Source organism: Ictalurus punctatus, chromosome 10, assembly GCF_001660625.3.
Source record: "Ictalurus punctatus breed USDA103 chromosome 10, Coco_2.0, whole genome shotgun sequence".
In the NCBI taxonomy this organism is placed as follows: domain Eukaryota; kingdom Metazoa; phylum Chordata; class Actinopteri; order Siluriformes; family Ictaluridae; genus Ictalurus; species Ictalurus punctatus.
Genome location: NC_030425.2, coordinates 11,524,270 through 11,541,003, shown reverse-complemented (window position 1 = coordinate 11,541,003; position 16,734 = coordinate 11,524,270). Strand labels below are relative to the sequence as shown.

The window sequence follows — 16,734 nt, the reverse complement described above, 5'->3', positions numbered from 1 at the left end:
TGTAACCAAACCCTGACTGACGCTTTCCAGAACTTGTACTGATACCTACCTGGTTTTCATGATGCCGTTTGTTTAGGTATTGCTTTGTTTAGGTATGTTCTCTAACAAACTCTGGGCTATTTTCTTTTACAACCATGATATATAATTCAAATTAAGTGAATGTTAGTTCAAGGTAGTAACTACAATCTGTGGAAAAATCCAAGGGAGTCACTTTAAAATACTGAAAATGACCAGCATTAGCTGAACACATTGTCCATTCCACAAAACTGCTTTCCAAGGCAATCATGACAGGCTGAACACAGTTATCACTGTAGCAGTGATGAGTGATAAGTAACATTTTACTGTGTGACAATGATCATGTAGCACAACATGTAGCAGTATTTAACTGGCTCCTGTCACAAAGCCTGGACTTAACCAGAAAGCACTACAAGTTGGAGAGAGAGAAAAAGGAGCTTGCACAGTTCGAAAGATATGGAATGAACTTAATGAAATCACTATTTTCTTATTTGAATTCTGTTTTTTACGTTTATATTGTCTTTTATCCTTCCTCTTAGCTACAATGACAGCAGAATCAAATGTTTCATTTCTCTTCTCTCTACAGACTTTACATACATGTACATACAATTTCCATCAAATAAAGAAGGTAACACTTTATATTAAGCTGTCCTATTTGTCCTTTGTAAGAAAACATGTTGTGATAAAATAATGGCATTGGATCCAGAAGTAAAACTACACAAAAACATAAAAGTCTAACATAACAGTTTTAATTGCTTACTGCAAAATAATTTTATATTTATAAAAGCAAAACATTGCATAAATCCTAGACTATTGCACAGCATGTCTTTTATGACAATCATTTGCACAGCAAATTAAATTAATAATCTAATAAATTACATCAACACTTAATATAAAGTGTAACCAGAAATCTATTTAAGCCTGCCTGTAAACTGAAAATGCCTGTCTGAGTCAGAAGCTCTGTTGTCTGATGGCATTATGATGCATGCTAATGGACTGTTATTTCTCAAAACCTGCATTAGGTAATTCTGCTTGCACACCATCAACTGTGAGCGTATAATTAACCTGCATGGTACATGCTGTAAAAGAGCAAGTTCACTGCGTGGAGTTTTCCCAAAAGCATGGCAAATTACAGGGCGAGCATCACATTAAACATAATAGTTACAATGTTTAACTATTCGATGCTTTTGGAGCTTACTAGTTTATCACGGTGTATTTTAAAGCTAAATGGTGTTGAAATATGTGGTAATTTATTGCCAGAAAGAAGTGTTAGCTTGTTGTCAGAAAACCAGGTAACCCTTGGTACCTTACTGTACATTGGGGCATACACTCATAAGCAATACATAAATTATTATTATTATTTTTTTTTTTTATATTTAAAAGAATGCTAGAGGATTTATGTAAATCTTACGTCAAAATTGATTATGTCACATGCTTTAATGTAGTTGTGCGGCTTAAAGATAGCTGTAATTTTTCATTTTGTTACAAATTAGGAAATGGAAAATAAAACAGAATGAAAAAAAAAATTCACTATTTTTGGTTACAGTTGAAGTTTCCAAGTTCCAAGAAAATATGAACTTTTCAGAAAACCTGATTTAAAAAAAAGAAGAAGAAAAAACAAATCAGATTTTGGTCAAATCCAAGACCTCTACTTTAAGAAACCATAAATAGGTTTCCCCTGAAATGATATAGAAATGTTTTATTAATTTTCTAATCTTGCCTAGGCAGTCTTCCTAGATCACATCGAATAAGAAGCCAGTTTATCAAACTCAGTGGTAAAAAGAGTCAGTCTGCCTGAAAATGTCTAAAACCTCGCTGGACAATGAACAAGTTGATGGTTCATTATGTGTCATAGTGAAATAGACATAAACCTTATCAACCTAATCAATTCAGTTTGTAATCAGATATCAGGTGTCAGAATGTCCTGTACTGCAATACAGTTTTCTCTTTTCACTTTTAGGGGTAAATCAGAGTTTCAAAAATGTTCTAACTTTACTTTTAGTTGTGACGCAAAAGCGAAATAAAGTTCAGGAAAGCCTATAGTTTTCAGAACTATACATAGAGGAAAATCTCAGCATGTGAAGGGTTTTCCCAGGCCACTGCACACATCTCAAAGATTCCATTCACTCTGCCTCTGTTTGTGTAGCCTATACTGGTTGTATGGACTCAATTAACTAAGCTGTGGAATGTATCATAAATCAATTTAGAAATGTGTAGTGCAGTGTGAAATGGCATTTTTCAACTTAGCTGAAAGTTTAAAGAATGAGATTCAGTTACAGGATACAGTGGACTAGATCTGCACAGACCCAGCAGGTTGTAGGGAATCTGGAGCAGCACAGAGACAGAGGTGGTTTGAAGCAGGAAGAGTGGCGTGATGTACAGGAGTTTTTCCACTCCAGTCTGCAGTGGTGTTTGTGGTGGTGGTGGTAGTGGTTGTGTTACTTTGCAGTGAGTTTCTGCTCGATGAGTTTGTACTTGTGCAGCTCCTCCTCAGACACTGATGGCTGCAGGATGTCCAGAGCTCTGTTGAAGTCATTGGCACACAGCGTGAGCGTAGCATCCTCTGACTCCAGACCTGGGTCATGAAGAGAAAGAGGGAATAACAAGAGAGGGAGGGAGAATGAACCAGACAAGTGAGGAAAAAGGCAAAATGGATGAGGATCTGAGAAAGAGAAGGATGTTCTTTTTTTTTTTTTTTTGGATTTTCCATAAACTTGCCAATTTGAATGTTTTTTCCCCCCGTTGGATTTAAACAAAGAGGACATTTTTATTCCTTCTGAACAAAATTGTGTATTTCACATAAAGACAGTTAAAACAATATGCAATGTTACGAAAATAAAAACATGAGTAAAATATCAGGTGAAAATGGATGTGTCTTTTAATCTTGCTGTGATGTCTCAGCTGATAACGAGAGGAGAAAACGGAGAGCTGCGACATATCACATATCCGACATCCTCGCTTCTTCTGAGGAACTCCGCATGGATGATGAGAACTGGCCTATGTATCGATATTTTCATTTAGCTCTACATGACTGGTCGATCTACAAGGCATTTTCATGATGCATTTCAGAGAGTTAATCGGTTTAGTCCCTCAACAAGCAAGTGTAAACTGAATGAATAAGCTGAATGAACAAATTAAAGCTACTGCTCTCGTCACCAACACCATCAGAAATATATAACACAGTGTGCCTAAGGCAAAATTAAACTGATGTAAAATGAAACGTGTGTAATTCCTTCCAATGAGTGACAAACTACAGAGGTGTGTGGTGTGATTTTTACCGATGATAAAATTGCTTTAAAGGAATTTAACATGCGCACACTGAATACTCTTCATTGCTTGTAATGGATCTTAAATGTTAAAAATCAATAAATAACATAGAACCTTCAGTGATGTGCAAAATCCTCCTCTTAACAGCAGACATCATGGCGTCAGAGCAGAGTGCATATAGATCGGCTCCTGTGAGCTGAAGTGGACAGCGCTCCACTATTTCCGACAGACTGACACTGGGATCCACCTTAAACCTGCGAACAGACACACAACCGAACACAAATGGCATTCACAAATTTGTCCAAGGGCATACAGGTTATATATTTAGATAATATATTAAACAGGTTTTGTAAAATTTTCTAAAATTTCAAGGGTAATCAGACATTATTTTCAGTAGAAACTGATAAAAATTTCCAATCAGTATAAGTCGCATGTTTTTGCCATACATTGGCAGAGTTAAAGGAAAACAGTCGCTTAATTTTTTTAATGAATCTTTCATTCTGGATGTTAAACGCCTTAAAATCTCGCTAGAGACGTCAGAATTGTTGGGAATGGTCAGTGGAGCCACAAGAAGATGCCGATAAAGAACACGCTGGCTCGACACCATCAAAACGGATACCAGTATGGGACAGTGGTGGCTTGGCAGTTAAGGTTCTGGGTTACTGATCGGTTGGTCAGGGGTTCAAGGCCCGGTGCTGCTAATCTGCCATTGTTGGGCATTTGAGCAAGGCCCTTAACCCTCTTTGCTCCAGGGGTGCAATATCACGGCTGACCCTGTCTGACCCAACTTCTTGGCATGCTGGGGTATGTGAAGAAAAGAATTTCACTGTATATGTGACAAATAAAGACTCATTATCATTATTACCATTATTATTATTATTATTATTATTATTATACTAGTATGAACCTCAAGCAGTTGAAAGAAGCAGTGCTCGACAGGATAGCATGGAGAATGCTCGCCTATAAAGTCACGACTGAATGGATAAAGTGAATTGACAAAACCCTTGCTACGTAGATAATGGAGTTTATTATGGAGTGATAACAGAGTTTTGAATTGACCTGATTTTACAGCAATGCTCAAAAATTTTAGAAGTTGTTAAAAGAAAATCCTTGTTCAGAACTGAAAATATAATTCAGGGAAATCTGGACTGAAAAGCAAAACAGAAACCACCAACTTCGTTTTTTTTTTTTTTTTAAATCATTATTAATGAGGGTTTTTTTTGAGTTGCTGCATAAATTGCAACAAATTATGTCTCTTTTTATGCTTTTGAAAAATCGAAAAGCATTGTTGATTTATTTAAGAGCATTCAAGGATACATTTAAAATCAGTTCTTTCAACAGGACATTTTCAATAAATAAAGCAAGTTTGTCAGGACACTATGCTTTCTGGGTGTGTATCAAAACTGTAAAGGAAAAGATTGGGAATTTTTACTCATTTGCCCTTTTCAGACCAAACAATTTTAGGGCATTCCTAGTTATAATGCTTTTGTGTGTTACTTGGCACAAATGATTCATTTCTTCCCTGCAAAAAACAACAAAAAAAGAAAGTGTGTTTGGCTTGTATCTTTCATTTCCTAAAGCAAGTCCTCATTCACAGGGACTAAGACGGCGGACTGTCCATATAATCTAATAAAACAGATTATAAACAGTACTGTAACTTAACAAAGCATACAGGTAATTGTTGCTATTCTGAAGTTTTCTGTGAGATGTTTCTTTAACATTTACAGAAGGAATCTCCAGTATCATCAGTCCAGTAAGTTTTCCAAAACCAGAAAGTCTTCAGGACAAAGGATTTTGGATTTTCCTTTTTTTCTGTAACATGAAGGTGTTTTTCTTATTAACGTCAAAAGAAATCGTGAAGCAGACTAGAAAATGACTGTTTATTGCTAAGTAATAACAGGAACTGACTTGTTTTTTGGATTTTCAATAATGTTAAATGTAACTATAAATGCATTAAAAAACCAATGCGTCATTCATTAATAAATAAATAAATAAATAAATAAATAAATCATTAGTAAACTGATGTGGTATAAGAAGAATAAGATATTCTGGAACATGCTGTTATAGAAAATAATCAACTTCGGGATGGTAGCAGTAACTCCGCTTTGGATCAGGCGACATCAGGCCACCCTGTCATTATTCCTTTATAATCTTATTAAACCTTATTCCTATTACATAACATATAACCTTATTCGTTATTTATATAGACAACTTACAACGCAAAATCAAGCTGTTACCATTTATTAACTAGAATATAACTCCGGGAATTGCAATTTTAAGATTTGTGTGACTCAAAGTGTGACTCACTTTCGTAATATAGCCTTGAGCACTTGTAGCTGTGATTCCTTGTCTTCGTTAATGCCAACGTACACTAATTTATCAAATCTATAAGAGAAGAAATAAAGCACAGGCTCAATATGTCACCAGGATCAACAAATCAGAAATATGGAAACATGAGTAAGGAACAGCTACAGAAAATTGGTCACGTTTTACCTGCCGGGCCTGAGAAGCGACTGGTCGAGTAAGTCTGGCCGGTTAGTTGCTCCAATCACAAAGACATCACTAGATGAATGCAAGCCATCAAGCTCAGCTAAGAGCTGCGACACGACCCTATCAACATAACAGACAGTCAGACAGCACAACATTCCTGCCCTCTGGTGACACGGGTCACCTCGGGAATGGATTACTTTCTTACAACCCTGTGGCCATCATGTAAAACATGCATTCATTCAAATTTTAATCCTGAACCCAGATTTCAGTAAAGCTGCTTTGTGACAATGCTTGCTACGATAAGTCATATGACTATAATTGACATAACTTAATCTGTTTAGTGGAAATGCTCTGGAGGGTGTGTTTTGTTTGGTGCATTAGTGTGCATTTGTGATTTTCATGAGACGGACCTGTCCATCACCCCTCCTGAGTCTCCGCTGCGGCCTCGGTTAGGAGCCAAAGAGTCCAACTCATCGAAGAAGATAATACAGGGAGATGCAGTCCTAGCTTTGCAAAACACTTCCAGAGACATTGAGGGGAAAAAAAAAACATTGGGTTTTTTTTGTTTTACTTTCAAATTTTTTCCCTTGTATTTTAAATTTCCATTTAATCCATGATTAATGATTCTGTTCAAAGTTGCCATCATGTGAGACACAAAGCAACCTGCATCACTCTCTTTGAGATTAAATTGAAAAGGGGCAGTTTGTAATTTTTAGAGCCCTCTGCTGTCTGCAAGGTGAACTACAATTGCAATAAAAACACTGACAAGCCCCTTCGATTCCATTCTAACTGACCCCAATCCCTCTGTTAAAACTATATACGAGTTCCCGTTTAATCACAAAAACTAAACTAATTTCAGGGCCAGAAAAATCTAAATGGATTTTTCTTTTTATTATATGGTTATTAAATGTCTAGGAATCCCTTTAATTAGTACAAACTGCACCTTTAAAAATCCTTGACTAAGGTAGTCAGAAAACATTTGTAATCGATTCTCACCTTCTCTGATGTTTTCCTCGCTCTGCCCAACATACATGTTAATGAGCTCTGGACCTTTGACACTGGAATCAAAAGCAATCGGGGTTAAGTGACACCCTGAAGCCCCAAAGATGTTGTAGCAGGGAAAATAGTTAATTACAAAGCAACCAATAATGAGTCGGAGGAGTCTAACGCATACACATTCCGAAGGAAAAACCCCACCTGAGGAAGGTTAGAGAACACTCAGTAGCCACAGCTTTGGCTAGCAGAGTCTTGCCAGTGCCTGGAGGTCCGTAGAGCAGCAGGCCAGAGCGTCTCAGACCTAGTGAGAGCAGCTCTGGATGCTCCAGAGGGAGCTGGATGGTGTCCAGGATCTCCTTCTTGACCTGCTGCAGACCACCCACATCCTGCCACTTCACTGATGGGATCTGCCATTCACAAAAAGGGAAACATTAACTCCTGACTTATAGCATGATTCATTTTGTCACCCAATTCCTTATTTATACTACTTAAAGCTCTGTTGAATTCTCAAAGGTTCTAATACTTTATTGTTTCTATAGTAACAACTTACACAGGGACTTGCATGGTGAACGAGCCACATAAGCAGATTAAAATAACGTGAAATTGCCATTATGGTGATACATTTCTAGTTAGGAGATGCTTGGTAAAAGTCCAAGATAAAATCTGTAACTAAGTTTCCAGACATAGGAAAGTCTTCAGGACAGAGGGTTTTACACTTTGCAGTTTTGCGCTTTTACTCTGTAACATCACAACCTGCGTTTTTGTCTTAATAAGTGAAGTTTTAATAACAAATAATTTGTGGACATTCCACAATATTAAATGTAACTCTAAGCGGAAAAAAGTACTATGTGCTGTAGGGCTGGGTATTGTGACAAATTTGGCGATTCGATTCGATTCTTATTTATATGGTTTCAATTCAATTTCAAGTCAATATCAATTAGTTATCAATATTTCATTTCAAATGTTAGTTTTGATATGTTTTAATATAAATGCTGGTTACTGAAACCCTCCTATTTAGCCATATTACTGAAATACACATTTACATTAACAATAGGGCCCCCACTCAATTATGTTTAATTACTTTTTACTTTGAGTAACAAACATTGCAATAAGAAATCATAAACATGTTCATACAGTCCACACAAGGTAAGCACAAACTGCACACTACTGTGTAAAAAAAAATAATAATAATAATTTAACATTGTAAATGTGCAACAGTGAAATTCATTAACAACTTGAAACGTTTAAGAAATAAAACCGTTTTCAAAATTCAAAACTTGAAAGATGGCGACATGTTCAGGACGCGAGGTGAACTACAGATAATATTCACATGTTAAAGTAAAGCACGCGTGCATTAAGAATAGATTCGGGGATTTCCCTTATTGATATCGTTTCGGTAAACTGAAGATCAATTAAAATCGGAGAATCATATTTTTTACCAGCCCTAATGTGCTGTTCTTTAATAAATCTGTTAGTATTTCCTGTGGTATAAAAGCAACACTCCTTACTTATACAGCATATCAGTGGAAATGCAGTGTTTCAACAGAATAGTTGTATCTTAAAATGTCCTAATTGTTTTGCCAAAGAAAGCCATTACTGAAAGAACAACAGACAGACAGTGTTCTGTTTTCTGCTCGAACAAATTCATTGTTATAATAATACTAAAAATCAGCCTAACAGCTAAACCAGATGATCAGCTGTGCTAAAACAGCTAAATGTTCAAAAGTCAAAATAACCTAAAGCAGACCTGTGGAGAACATATCCCTAGTGCTTTTGCTGAAATCGTTCTAAATGAGGCCTACCTTTGGTGCACCGATTGCCTGTGACCGGGCCTCCTGCAGAGCCTCCAGCGCTGTGGTGAAGTCAACACCCATAATGGTCACACCAAACACACACAGGTCCTCCTCTTCCTGAGCACTGGCCCCATGTGGATAACTACACAACAAACCAGACAGGTTCCGACATGAACAAAATGTCTCGACCTTCGATCAATGGGGCTGGTTAGGGGTAACAGGGAAGACATGACAATATTTTTATTACAACTGCAATACAGCCCGCAGAGCGGAAGGGGCTAAAAATTACAACCTGCCCCTCAAAGGCTGAAAGAAAGTGAATTATGTACTAAGTGCAAGGCTGTTTCTGAACTTTTGGGGGCCATAGACAAAATCCTAAATCCTTAAGGGTAAAATGTGTTCGAAACAGATAAGAGATGCACACATCAATAACTGCAATTGATGTGTGCAAGTGGATAATTGATATCCACTATTCGAACTATGAGAAAGCTCATGAGCAAGAACATGAACATGTGGAGCTGCTCAATGGCATTTACAGCATTCCTTCATTTATCCTTACTAACTGCCTGGTCAGGTGGTTGTGGTGATTTAAATCAGGCTGCTAGTTTGTTTATATTTTGGGAAATAACGGTCTAACATTTTCTAACAATTTGAGTTCCCAAATATATCACAAACAAAAATATTAACTGTGTGAGAGGAATTAAAAAGTCCATGCAAATCTCTATTTAAGACTAATTATGAGATTGAGTGATGAATTTGAGGTTGAGAAACTGAAAAACTGACAGAACCAGAATTCACAGAGCATACAGACAGTGCTGGCATTACTTGCTTTGTGGGGTTTTTTTTTTTTGTTTATTGGGGCATAGTGGTAGGGTTCATATTTAATAATTAATGAAAACTGTACTTAGGCATAAAGTTAAATAATACAGATATACAGCTAAAAATGCATATACAAAGTATTATTGCAGCAACATAAAAAAAGCCCACAAACAACTCACTAAGACTTCAGCAGGCGCTGATGAGCTGCTTTTCCAGCACCAGTGAGTAGTGCGCAGAAATCTCCCAAAATGAAACCCTATAGATTAAACCAGAACTTCAATGAGGCTGCAAAGAAATCAAACCTGAACCCAATCTTTAATAAGACACAATAAGTTTACAGACAGCTGAACTAAAGGTGACCTCACCGCAGTCTGCTTAGCGATCTTAGCCAGATTGACATCTTTCCCTAGAGGGAGGTCTTGACTGAGGCTGGCTAGCATGGCTTTCCTCTGCTCCTCTGTGGGACTCTCCATCACAACCTGGTGTACAAAGGCTGGCATAACGTCTGAGGACAAATCCCGCTGGGCACGCACGCAGCCAACCAAGATTACACTGCAATAAGAGAGGAAAGTATTACACTCATCTATTTTAATTTACAATATCAATGGCACAGTTTCCACATCCTCAAGTTACTTCATTCAATGCATGAATTGTTTGCGTTCTGTCTCAGTTTAAAGTCAAAGCTGAAATCTTGCAAAATTTTAAAATATTTGCAGGTTACTTTACCTTGAGTGGGCATCAGCTATGAGCTGGCAGAGTGCAGAAGCTACTCTGGAGTCTGTTTCAGTGCTGTCTCGCCGCTGGCCAAGTAACTGCAGGTTCCTCAGCAGAAGCACACAGGGGTGATGGAGCTCCGCTCTGTGGAAGGCGGCCTTCATCTTGGACTCGCAGGCAGCTGCAGTGTCTCCACACAGGGTCACGCAGTTCACCTGATAAAAACACACAGGAGTTAAGCTCATCTTTAACTTTATAAAACATGCTTTTTGTTAATAGTGCCTTTCAGGGAAATTCAGATGAGTGAAAACAGTAAAAACAGTCAGTGGAGCGGATACGTCGATCTCATCGCGTTATAAAATATATGCTCTAATCATGTTCCAATATGCAAATACAGCCAATGAAATATACAAATGTCTGCCCTCTTCCCCAATAAAACGATGTTGCATTGCCTGCATATGTATATTGGAACATACTGGGAGCTTATATTTTATGATAGAATGTATAATTTTTTTTGTTATTCATTCTTCTATGAAAGAGGGGGCTAATATAAGAGCCAATCACGGTCCAGTATTAAAATACAGGCCAGGAAACACTGGTTTACCAGGGAAGATCGGTGGACACGTGTAGGAATGGTAGTGTTTCTTAATATTAATAATAATATTTATTACTTTTCATTAGAAAAGTCTTTTAAATTAAGGGCGAAACACGTCATGCTGAGTAGGTGTCTTCTATAAAATCAACCAATCAACTTGCATGTGTTTTAATCAGTTTGGTCGATCTTGTTTTGTGTTTTTAAAGGTGTCCTGGATGAAAAGAGCTCTTCTGTGGGTAAGGAGCTGGAAGAGCAAGTGGATGGTTCCTGAAGAACGACACTACCCAGAGACGATATGTATTGAGTTTTGTATCTGAAAAGCAAAGTTGAAATTTATCTTCTGCTTTACAGCAAGATCTGCACATTTCATTCTGAAATTTGAGTCATCACTGGTCCTGTCAAGAGAGCTGTATGTATCATCCCAAATCACATACTAGCATTTGTAAAAATAATATGCCAACAGCTGTGATTTTATATAGCTGAGTAGCCTTTAGACTCAGACTGACAGTATACAGTTTAGGAGACACCCTATTTATTGGTGCTACTATATGTTGATGTAACTTTGATAAAGTCAGTGATCTTAAATGGCGTATAAATAAAGGGTGAGTCTTTCTTATTACTGAACTGAAGAAACTGCACTAGGCAAGGATTTCACATTTTCTCACTACTGCGACTTCTTATAGTCTAAAAAGCAACCAAAACAGGGAAAAAACATAAGAGTTGAAAAGGAGTCGAGAGAAACCTTTAGCAGGTGTAGATGAAGCCTTCGACAAACCGCCTTGATCGCTGTGACCTTCCCGCATCCATCTGCACCCATGAGGAGAACAGAGCAGGCTCGCCTCAAATTTACACACCTTTCACAGGCAAGGAAAAAGTCAACGTCACTAAATTAAATAATAACTTTTTTATTCATTGTTAATTGATATACCGTAAAATATCTTTAAAAAGAACACCAAATTTCTCTTTTATATTATACTATCAAAGAATGCTGACCTTTCAGTGACGTGCGGCTGTATGATGGAGACCAATTTCTCAACAATGTCAGAGAGTCCTGGAGGCAAGAGACTCATCCAGAATGATGAACCTGCCTCTGAGATGGAGCACGGAGCCAGACTATTGGTGGAACCTCTCTGAGGAAAAAAAATGAATTTAGGCAAGGTTGGTACATTTTAAATAAGGAATAACTCAAGATCACAGCAAGTTGTGATAAATTTGTTTTTGACCTTGAAAGTCATTTATACATAGGTAACATTACACAGACACATTTTGGTTAGCACCACACTCGAGATTTTGAAGAATAACGATTATGACGTTAAAGTTACATCTATTTTCAGGGCACCATGAAGGAATCATGACTCATGTTTAATTTTATATTTTTTTCAAATAGTAATAGTATTAATAGATTGCACTGTATACGGTAATAGGGTAAAATTTCAGCGTAAGACGTTGTTTTTTTATTAAATTAATATGTACTGTATGTCTAGTGACAATCATGACTGTAAATAAATCCACAATCTAATAACGTGATCATATCACCATAAAATAAGCAAATGTCTTCTGCTAGAAACTTCCATATGAATTCTTTGCCAGTCAGATGCACCGAGATGTGCCAATATTGTATAACAGATGTTACACTGAAAAACTACACTTGTCTGAACATGGCTTTCAAGATAATATGAAATAATTAGGAGTCAATTAGGAGTAACTTTTGCCTGGTACCGTATATATACATAACATGTCGTGAACATTGCATTTTTCTCTCTCCCAGGACTGATGTGGTGAAGCACACCTCACCATATACAGAGAGGTGTGGTCTGTATCAGCAAGATATGATCCGACTTCTGCTTCATCCTCAGAAAAGCCAGACACCTGCTTCACTTTAAAATATAAGACTGGCCATCTGCAGAAGAAAGAATATAGGGATACAGCAAAGACATAATGCCTAGTTAAATTAATTCAATCCATCCATCCATTTCTGTACTGCTTATCCTAAACAGGGTCACGGGGAGCCTGGAGCCTATCCCAGGGGACTATAGGTGGGAGAGGGCACAATCTCACACAAACCCATTCACACATTACGGACAATTTGGAAATGCATTTCATTGGACTGGGAGAGGAAAACAGAGTACCCGGAGAAAACCCCTGAAGCACGGGGAGAACAGGGCGGTGCTGGGAATTGAACCCCAACCCTGGAGCTGCGAGGCAAACATGGTAACCACTAAAGCACCGTGCCCCTATGAAATGAAATCATACATAGAAATCCACAAACTTATAATCTGCATTAAATTGAGAATTGCACACCTTGTGATTTCATCAGAGCTATTTTCCAAAAAATCCAGATGACCTTGTGTTGGAATACCCAGTATGCTTCCCTGCTGGACAAGTCTAAAAAAAAAACAAACAAAAAAAAAAAACAAGAGAGTTACTAAGTAATTTAGGAGCAAATTTCAAGATACATGGTAATCACTTCACTTCACAGATAAAAAGTCCTCAGACCTACCGAGGTGTGCTGAAGTGCTTAAAGAGAATATTGTCAAAGGGCCCATGGGAGTCATAATCTGGAGACATAACTGCATCAATGTGTAGTTCTTTGGCATATGGCGGTGCAGCAGAACAGCATATACTTGCAGACAGTTTGTGTCCTGGCTGTAACGGTGCCTTGTTCCATCTCTATGGAAAATAGTTATGCTTAATTATCAACATGTTACTGAATAGTTATTTATCAAATGTATACAGTGCCCTCCACTAATATTGGCACCCTTGTTAAATATGAGCAAAGAAGTTTGTGAAAACTTGTTTTGTGTTTGCAATTGTTTGATATCCATGAGAGCAGAGTATTTTTATGAATTTCTTGAACAAAACATCAAAAGGTTTAACCATAAAGACAATTTTTCACAGCCTTCTTTCCTCATATTTACCAAGGGTACCAATAGTTGTGGAGGGCACTGTATAGTAACTCACCTTTATTTTGAGGCTTTTACTTCCAACGGGTGTTCCTTCTCCATTGGACAAGTTAAACCACAGTACCGGTGAGATGAAACCTGCATTATCGCTAACGTCCATGTCTGAAGACTTAATAAAAGCCACAATTTTAGCCAGATGACTATCTCCTTTGGTCTTAGTCATAGCCTTTGCTCCACATTCGTTGTCTGGAGGACTTTGTGCCCCTTCTGGTCCCGAACATCTTTTTACTTTTCCCAATGCAGCCATGACCCATTCACCGTTAAACAACCCTAGCTTTAACAATAGGGTTTTGCTCACAAAAATGGAGCTGTCCATGTCCACCTCTGCATTCTTCCCTATTTTCCTCCCAAAATTTGCCAACTTACAAAGCTTGGCATTGTCACAGGTGACCTGCACATCCAGCCTGCACTCAAGGGCTTGAAGAACCTCTGTGAATCCAGAGCTGAACAAAAGCCGGTTACTCAGAAACGAGCTCGCCGGGCCAAGATTGTTCGCATAGTGGGCGAAATCAGAGACGAACAAGGACACACTGGACGGTCTGAGGGTTACGCTGCTGTCAGCAGAGTCCAAAGCACCATGGCCATGCAAAAGGTCCCTGCAATCAGAGACTACAACAGTAGTGTTTACAGTGATCATACCATGGGTAAGAGGTGTGCAATCCAGCACGACCAAATCAGAGAGATACTGACGCACCAGAGTGGCGTTATCACCAAGCAGAGGATGGTGTGGTAAAATCAGAGTGTCACCTCTCCTCACCAACACAGTCTGTCCAGGACACGATGCCAAAACTAGCAGAAAACTGGAGAATTCTTCCGAAGATGCCCATCTGAAGCTCTGCTTAGTGCGAGCACCAATTACTATCTTGTCCAAAGGCAGAGGCTGTAGGATACGCGCGATTCCTGGCGTTTCTTCCTGAAAATTGTAGTGACTTAGAAAAGCTTTAGACACATAAACTGCCAGAGTGCTGGTGTTACTATGGACCGTGCAGTCAGGGAACTCCTCAGCTGTTATGTGGGCGCAAACTAAAACTGCCGACTTTGTGGACGTCTGAGTTTCCTGACAGGATAATAACAGCGCGCATGAGGTTCCAGTGGAGTTAGAAAATATTTCAGTTAACTGTAACTTACGGACGACTGCTTGCAAGGGGTGCATATCAGGTGGAAACTGATCGAGGCAGACGAACTTTACGGGCGCCGCCATCTTGACGCTCTGCGCATGCGCTGTGTGATGATACGCTCCCAAGAGTTGCTTAGTTTGAGTGACAAAAGCAGCCAAAAGTCAAAATCTGCTGAACCCTACTGTGAATTCTAAAATCATGACTAAACTATCAGAGGTATTGTAATCTTTGTAAAGTAACATTGTAATCTAACACGAATTTTAATAAATCAGTAGTCGCGTTCTCTAAATATTTATTTCACCAAGCTCCTAAAGGGTTTGTATGATCACAGATTAATAAAGTACGCTATCAAAAATGGCATGATAAATAGAGAGTAATCTACTCATCTGTTTGTACAGTGGTCTACTGCTTTTACCGTATATGCATTTACTGTATCTACAATACCTTATTCAACAGTTCACCTGTTTACATTTATATTATACTGTATTTCTTCAATATATTTTCAAAATAAACACAACCCACATATATGTACGTTACATATTTTGCTTGCAAAAGATTGATATAAATAATCTGGGTAAATAATTCTGTAATAATATAAAAGCAAACACTACTACTACTACCACTACTACTACTACTACTACTACTACTAATAATAATAATAATAACAACTGAAAAGATTTGTCATGAAAGTACAACTCACTAATTATCACATATAACATTATTCATTATTGAATTACCAGCAGTCTAAATATGGAAGCATAAAATTACGGAAGCCCTAAGCGGTCATGCATTATTAATTATTTTTCTGTTGTATTCCCGTGATCTCCACTTAATTTTCTCGTGATCTCGACATAAACAAAAGCTGTTTTCTCACAATGTAATTTTATCCAGAGAAAACCTGGCGCTTTGTGAATGGGACTGGTGTTACATGCATGTTGGCATCTTCTCCATCATAAATGTAATAATTCCCCGCTGTAGAGATGGACTTTATCTCCCCATTAAGAGAGAGGGATGTGTGTCCCCTTCTCAAGTGTGGGACACTAATGTGGAAGTCGTCAGTCCTGCAGGGATGAGGTATTTTTGTAGGCCACCCCGGAAGTTAGCATCACCCTGATTCCCTCGACAAAAAGCCAATAGGATTTTTTCCATTGGCTTATTGATTATTGTAAACAAAAACAAAAAAGACTCTGTGACCAACAAAAGTTTATGATTCTTACATGTTTCGTAAGAAGTTTCATACGATTTTGAAGCATATGTACAATCGGCAGAAGTAAAAAAGCTAACGTTAGGCTGTAAACGAACTACACCACGGTCGGATGACTTCAACGTCACCACCACTAAGCTTCCGACAACTCTTTCAATTTTTATTTAAAAAAAACAAAACAATACAATTGGAAAATATTATAAATTGATAGATCTACAAATTGGAAAGTTTGAGTTGCAAGAGTGCGAGTATAAACACAACGAGGCTGTAGTAAATGAGATTTCCTGTTCGGCGTGATGACGTTTTATGTCTGCAACAACCCCTGTAGTACCATTTAGCCACATGTTAGCAACCGTCTTTTTCAAGACATGTAAAAGCTTTTTAAAAATCCTGAGTGGGGTATTACTGGTGTATTTTATGGTGTAGTATAAAATGTGAACATATCTTGAGCTTGTGTTAACCACAGACCTTATTTCAGGCATTTAACCAAAAACCCATTCAAACACCCATTGACTTCAGGATGATGTATGTCGCGTACACAGGAAAATTAAGTCGAGATCACGAGAAAACAACAGATTTTTTTTTAATCATGCATGGCAGCTTAGGGATTCTTTAAAACAAAAACAAACAAAAAAAAAACAAACAAACAAACAAAAAAGCATATTTTGCATAAAAGATTTGAATAAAAAAATTGACTTCTTAATAGGCCTAATGAAAATTAAAAACCAGTTAATTCATATTATGTCAGAACATACAATTT

General features: G+C 37.8%; 1 protein-coding gene across 1 annotated transcript; it reads right to left on the bottom strand.

Annotated features, from left to right (window-relative positions):
* Positions 1 to 320: 320 nt before the first annotated feature.
* pex6 (peroxisomal biogenesis factor 6) lies at positions 321 to 14,886 on the bottom strand. Its single transcript, XM_017478781.3, has 17 exons — positions 13,651 to 14,886; positions 13,190 to 13,359; positions 12,991 to 13,074; positions 12,484 to 12,589; positions 11,683 to 11,819; positions 11,432 to 11,543; positions 10,107 to 10,309; positions 9,746 to 9,932; positions 9,560 to 9,636; positions 8,571 to 8,703; positions 6,970 to 7,175; positions 6,769 to 6,830; positions 6,183 to 6,291; positions 5,776 to 5,892; positions 5,590 to 5,667; positions 3,397 to 3,536; positions 321 to 2,590 (listed from the first exon to the last, which is right to left on the bottom strand). Exons 1-17 carry the CDS (start codon positions 14,851 to 14,853, stop codon positions 2,454 to 2,456), a joined length of 3,261 nt encoding a protein of 1,086 aa, XP_017334270.2. The 5' UTR covers positions 14,854 to 14,886; the 3' UTR covers positions 321 to 2,453.
* Between the last annotated feature and the right edge of the window lie 1,848 nt (positions 14,887 to 16,734).